At 39.1% G+C, this 6,850-nt stretch overlaps 1 protein-coding gene across 2 annotated transcripts in view; it reads right to left on the bottom strand.

Annotated features, from left to right (window-relative positions):
* Window positions 1-4,990: 4,990 nt before the first annotated feature.
* Window positions 4,991-6,850, bottom strand: part of NUP153 (nucleoporin 153) — a 74,570-nt gene continuing 72,710 nt past the window's right edge. For both annotated transcript variants that reach the window (XM_007461262.1, XM_007461261.1), the window contains 2 exons: window positions 5,464-5,632; window positions 4,991-5,072 (listed from right to left, as the gene is read on the bottom strand). In XM_007461262.1, coding sequence (XP_007461324.1) covers window positions 4,991-5,072; window positions 5,464-5,632 — 251 coding nt within the window. The remainder of the gene's footprint in view (window positions 5,073-5,463; window positions 5,633-6,850) is intronic.

Below are 6,850 nucleotides of genomic sequence, written 5' to 3'. Positions count from 1 at the left end.
CCGGACGCGCAGGCTCAGCGGCCACGGCTCACGGGCGCAGCCGCTCCGCGGCATGTGGGATCTTCCCGGACCGGGACACGAACCCGTGTCCTCTGCATCAGCAGGCGGACTCTCAACCACTGCACCACCAGGGAAGCCCTGGAATACACCTTTAATGTATAATTTCCTCGATGGTTCACCACTTGGGCTATTTTTATACAGTAAAAAGGAAATATGTAGTCCAGTTTGTTTTATACTTTAATATCTATGTAGATGCATTTCTCAGGATTCAAGTTATACTGTGTAGCCCTATCAAGTAAAAAGTGTTACTTTGTCTGCCTTTACAACAAAATCCAAGTCTGTTTATGAATTCAGCACTTAGGGAGATTTTTGATTCCTAAGTTGGGGGGGAAAAATGACAAAATGGGTAAGAAGGGGGAGCCACATGTTTTTCTCTTGGGGCTGGGGCCTCCCTAGTTTCAGTATACTTTATTATATTTCATTTACAGAAATGCTGAATTTTCTGTGTCAAGACAGAATTCTCATACTGAAGCTCTACAGCCTAAAAAGGCAAAAAGAAAGTTGTCTTCATAGTATTAACATTATTCATCACTTTTACAAGATAATAAGGGAAGAAAAATTAGGAGTTATGCTGAGAATACTATTTCAGTGAACATACCGTATATAAAACCACAGGTCATGCGGTTAATTTAGGCATCTAGAAACTACCTGTTATGAAACGTGCAGCCTGAGTGAGTGGCTCCTGCACCTTAAGAAAAGTCTGACATACTAAATGCACGCTGGGCTGAGCTAGGTGAGGGAGCGGCGGCACGCAAGCTGTGCTTTTAGGGAGTCTGTGGCTAGAGAGAAAGCCAGCACCTGTGTGGTAATCGTGTGGCACTGCTTCAAAAGTTACTTTTTTCTCCCTAGTCACCTAGTTTCTCCCAGATATTTAGGATTGAAAAAAACATTATATTTGAGGGCTTTGTCTAAATTTATAGAAGTCTTTAATGTTTCAAATGACAGTAAAAATTGTTCTAACTCTAAAAGAAGGATTTTTTTTTCCCCTTAAGTGACTTGTTGGGCGTTTCACTTAGGCATAAATATTTCCAGCAAAAGGAAGACAGGAGTTGAAAATTAAACTACTTGGGAATAAAGGGCTTTTTGATGGGAATGTATTAACTTTTTTAATTCTACATTTATCCCTATGAAAACAGGCTGTTGTTCCTTTTAAAGAATATTCCTAAATAATAGCAGTATTCCTAAAATCTGGCAAATACTTCAGTTACTTGCCATTTCCCACCCTCCAGCCCACACCAAAGGCCAAAATCTTTGCAATACGTGCTTGCCTGGGTAAAGTTCCTCATCTCAAGCTGTGTGCATATTTCTTTGCAGTTCATTATAGTATGGCTTGATCCACAAACAGTATCTGATGGCCTGCCTATAAATGAAAATTCAACATTCTGTTTTTAATAATTTGCCACCAATTTATATTCTTTGTCTCAATAAATACCTGGTCACCAATGCTTTTGTGTTTTGCCTGTTTCCTTGAGGTTTGCTCCAGAATCTCTTGCTTCCAAATACAGCTGCTCTAGCATTCTCTGCCTTCAGGAGATGAATGCTTTCAGAAATAGAGGTCTATCAAAAAAAAAAAATCATCCACTTTGAGATATCTTCTTTTAGCAAGTTACTCAGAAGTTAGCTGTAGTTGACTAAGCTTTTAATGCTTAACTAATCCTGTCCGTTCCTTACAGTTGTTAACCATTCCAATGGCAGTGCAAAGATACTAAGGACCCACATTACAAATGAGGAACCAGCACTCAGTCTCGTAGGTAGTAGAAGACTGAGCTGGGCAATTTAATCGTAGTCTGGTCTTGTAAGCGTTCCCTATTCAGACCTTTACAAACAGAACTAGGACAGGACACACAACAGGTTCCTCGAGAAACACAAAGATAATAAAGGATAAATGTAGTTAAAGTGTGGCGTGGCCTGAATCCTGTAGACAATGTGCTGTTAGGACCTCAGCCATGAACTACTATACATTCTGGAAACCACAGTGGATGTCTGAGGTAAGCTTATAAAAGTTGACCCATATTACAAGAAAATGAAAGCTCTGACATGGTATATATAGCTGGTGTGTGTAGCTAGACCCAACACACCCATTTTTCTCAATTTTACTGTACCAAATTCACCAGTTTCCAAACAGGCCCAGCACATGACATAGTGATACAATTAAAGAAAACATAAGTTTTTCCCCCAGGCTAAACCAGGAAGTTTATGGCCTGGTTACAAATTCCTAAAATTAGTCCACTTATTTCAAGTAATAAAATCCTAATTCCATGAATAAGTCCAAGAGAAATTTGTAACAAATAGCTAAAGACTTATTTCACTTGTCTGAACTGTACTTCTTAATGCCCCAAACTGTAAATTACTTAAAAAAACAACCTACCACTTGAGAGTGGCATACCTGGACCTCATGCATCAGAAGTCTTCCAGGTGCTCATGTAATGATTTGGGGCCCTACCTGGACCCAGTGATGCATCAATCTCTGGTGAGCAGGTCCCAGGATATACATTTGGCCCACCTCACCAAGCATGTTGATGTACATTCAGTGAGAACAACGGACCCTCTTGTAAATCAAATTATATAAACATACCTGGTTATTCCATCTTTCTGCATATGCCTTTCTACCTTCAGTTAAAAACAATTCCTCATTGATCCAGCACGAGAAGTGGGCTTTTATTGTTTTCTTTCCATAACTTTTCCCCTTCTTCCACAAACAGCACTTGACTTTCATTTGTGTATGGAGCATGGAACCCGAGGCTGCTATTACAGCCGCAGCGAGTGGGTCTACAGCCTGCACCAGTCCGACGAAGAGATACCTCTGCTGGGCTTAAGCAGGGACTGATTTGAGGCTGGAGCTGCTACCATGAATGTTTTCTACAGCTGCCATGTGCAGCCTGAGAGTTAAAGCAGTTGACATGAAAAGACAAGTCCTACCTAAGTCCCAAATACTCTAGCCCTAGAGATCTCAGTTCTGGGGGCCAGGAGATTTCATTTATAAAATAAGCCACCCTAAGTTTGGTTTTCAGTTACTTGCTTTAAAAAAAAAATTACTAAATAAAATGAAATATTTCCAGCACATTTTTAATGAAAAACCTTTCTCAGAATAGAAAGCCTAATATTCCCATCCATCTCGACCTAAAGAATGGCTAAGAGTGAACGAACATGCAGTTTAGTTAGGCATTAACTTCTCAGCATCAACACCCCACGTTTCCAGTTTACTTCTTTTAGCATTCACCATCATCTGCCCCCAAAAGAGGTTCATGTCAAATGTATATTATTTAATAAGGTGAGAATTATAAATACAAAATTCCTACTCTGAAACCAGCATTTGATGATGGCCTAAGACATTTTCAGTAAGAGAAACCATGTCACTGGAAACACAGAAAAGCTCTTAAACATTTTAACCACAAGTTCAGCAAAATAAAAGTCGCCGCAGAATAATCATACGCACAGATTGAAGAATACAATTATCAAACGCTGTCCCAAGAGCACTTTTATGGACCATAGGAAAGAAATCTAGTTTAAAAAAAAGTCGATAAAATAACCCAAAGGAATTCCACAAAATGACCACTGAAGTTTTTGTGGGCTATTTTGGGCATGCATCTCCAAGAAGTCTATCAATAAAACATTGTATAGTCACCTATCAAGGAAGATACAAACAGAAATGGCTGCATGTGTTTATTTTCAACTTTTAAAAAGGTATGTCAATTTATATGCAAAGTAGGTGCAATTCCTAGCACCAGACATAAAGCAGGGTTATCTTCAGACACTTCCCCTTCAGTTAGGAGTTGTCCAAATCACTTCAATGTATTCTTCAGGATTTTTCTTCTAACTGACCATTGTTAACCTTCATAGAAAGGTTCCCTTCCACTAACACTCATACCTTCACTAGGATTTAACACTAAAACAAAACGTATTTCATAACTTTTTATTGATGGCATTTATCCCATGGTTTAACATGTTAATTATACTGTAATAAACATGGCTTTAATATTAAACTTTTCCTTATTATCCAAAGTCACCACAGTCCATTTCAGTAAATATAAAAATATATGCTTAATACTTTGTACAATACTGGTTTTTGGTCCAAACAAAAACTGGATCAGAAAAGCCAATAAACTCACTTTAAGAATCCCCAATTTTTTTTTTTTAAAGATTTCCAAATGGATTTAGGCAACTTTGAATAATGGGATTTACATAATAAAATCTGAGACAAGACTAAACAACAAAAAAACTTTCTAACACAAAATTAAAATTTCAAGTTCACAGATTTATGTTATGCCAAAAAAGTACAGAAACCAAATTGTATTTACACAAGTTTCATAATAAAATAATGAAAAAGGCAAGACAGGTGATAGTCAGAAGAATGTCAATATAGAAATAGCATATAATTATTAAACAGAGAACGAACTAGATCTAACAACTCCTTAGCATGGACCATTCTTTAATCAGGCTTCCTCTATCAGAAAATTTTAGTGCACAATACACCCAACTCACTCACTTCACACATACACCAGCACAAACTCAGCATAGAAATCATTCATTTCAACATCCTCTAATCTATACAGAATTCCTCAGATATAATTACAATTTCAATGCGTTCCATAAAACGCATATCGACGCACATGGTGGTGCAGACAAAGAGGTTGTATACAAAGCCATTCTCTCGAGCTGGCTTGATTCCTGGGTTCAGCCAGCCTATGCCAGACCAGTGAATAATCTGCTGGATCATAAAACATTTTTGCTGAAGAATCAGTCACCAGTCTAGCTATTATTTTTTTAAAAGGGGGTGGGAGAGGTGAGCTTGGGGCTTCTATAAAGAAAAAAGGAGGAAAATTCCAAAATTAAAGATCTGACCTCAGATAACCCAGCACGTAGTACAATCCAGAATCTGAAAGTAGGGCACCAGCTGTTGTTAAAAGTGTGTATAACACCATCAAGAACTTTATTTCCTGCGTCTAACAGCAGTCTTTATCTTGCGACCAGAAACTGAAGTTCCAGAAGAGAATGAGTTTTTCCCATTTGACCTGTGAAAAACATAAACTCTGTAATGTGACATGATGCTCAGATGAAAGTTCACAATCATAACACTAAATGTGACTGGTGATGGGGTGGGGGACACTACTTTCTGCTACACCTCATACCCTCAAGAGAGAGACACACGCACACACACACACACCCTGCTACTTTCTGCTACATCTCATACCCGAGACGGACAGACACACACACACACACACTCTCTCTCTCCCTCCTGCTAGTTTTCTTAGGCTATGATCCTCCAAAATTGTAATATGGTAAATTGATGGAGAACATAGATTTTACCTCAACCATACTGCACCTTGGTGATTCTATACACACACACACAAACACACACCCTTACTATGTTAAATTCTCCATTTCAACAAAAAGCTCTCTTACCCCACAGAAAACGCCGCTGGAGACTGGCTAAATTGAAAGCCCCCCGAGCCAGAGGGCTGGGCTGAGGCTGCAGGTGTGCTGGCATTTGCGCCGAACGTGAACACTCCTGATGGATTATTGTTTGTGAAGTTGAAATTTGTAGCGCTGCTGCCAAACTGGAAAACAGAACCTGCAATAGATGAAGCAGAAAAACTTAAGGTAAAAATGATGGTTCTTCTAGTAATGACTCTGACCTTTACATATAAAAACCTGTAAAGGGTTAAAGCTCTTATGATCACTTAAAGCAAATTAAGTATTTTCTCCACTCACACAATATATACCTGACACCCTCAAACAAGTGACCTAACTCACCCATGACCAAGGAAAAAAGGGCAGAGTGGACTTTTCGCTAAGACCGTGGAATCAACAAACATACTTACTTCTATCTTCTTCAAAATTATGTTAAAATAACAGTAAAGGGAATTTTACAATAAATGGAGAGAGGAGACAACACAACAAAATTTTGAAGCTGGAAGGCTAACTGGAGCCAAGTACTAAACTAGCAGCAAGGGAAAGCACAGAAGTCTTTCCATTTACACTAAACATACCCAAAAGGTTTAGGTTCCAGGTACTTCCGGAAGTGAGAATGAAGGTGTGACTGAAAAATACCCCAGCAGAATGGTAGAGTATCTGTTTAAGAAGCAGATACCTAGATCAATCCCTCCCCAGCACCAAACAGGATAATAAATCTCCTCTACCCAGCAGAAGAATAGAACTTTAGTCTCTGGAGAGGCCTCTGGACCAGGGGACATCACACATAAAGGCAAAGATACCATATTGAAAACAGAAGCATTCAGAGTAGGTTGATACAGTGAATATTGAGAGCGGCAGCCTTCCGCCCTGACTCAGCTCCCATAACACTGGCAATCAGGAGTATATATACCCTTCAGGAAGGAGATTGGAAGAATCTTCTCTGGGAAATCTAGCAGTCTGAAAGGAAAGACCTAAAGATATTGTACTAGCATCCAGTTCTTCCCAAGAGGACAAGCCAGTTATTAGATAAACCTACAATGATATTCAAGATCTGTAAGCCCTAACCACATACAATGAATTATCGAGTGGTATTTGGGTGTCCTGCACTCATAAAGTTATAAGTAGAATGGAAGAAAATATTTGCAAACCATATATTTGATAAAGGGCTGATATCCAAAATACATACGAACTCCTACAACTCTAGAGCAAACCTCCCCCCCCACAACAAACCAAAACCAAAACCAAACCAAAAAACCCCTCAAATAACCCAATTAAAAAATGGGCAAAGAACCTGAATAGACATTTCTCCGGAGGCAACACACAGGTAAATATAAAAAGATGCTCAACCTCACTAATCATCGGGGGTGGGGGGGGG

This window comes from Lipotes vexillifer, unplaced genomic scaffold (assembly GCF_000442215.2).
Source record: "Lipotes vexillifer unplaced genomic scaffold, Lipotes_vexillifer_v1.1 scaffold863, whole genome shotgun sequence".
Lineage (NCBI taxonomy): Eukaryota > Metazoa > Chordata > Mammalia > Artiodactyla > Lipotidae > Lipotes > Lipotes vexillifer.
The sequence above is the reverse complement of the archived record's forward strand: the minus strand, read 5'-3'. Positions and strand labels throughout refer to the sequence as shown.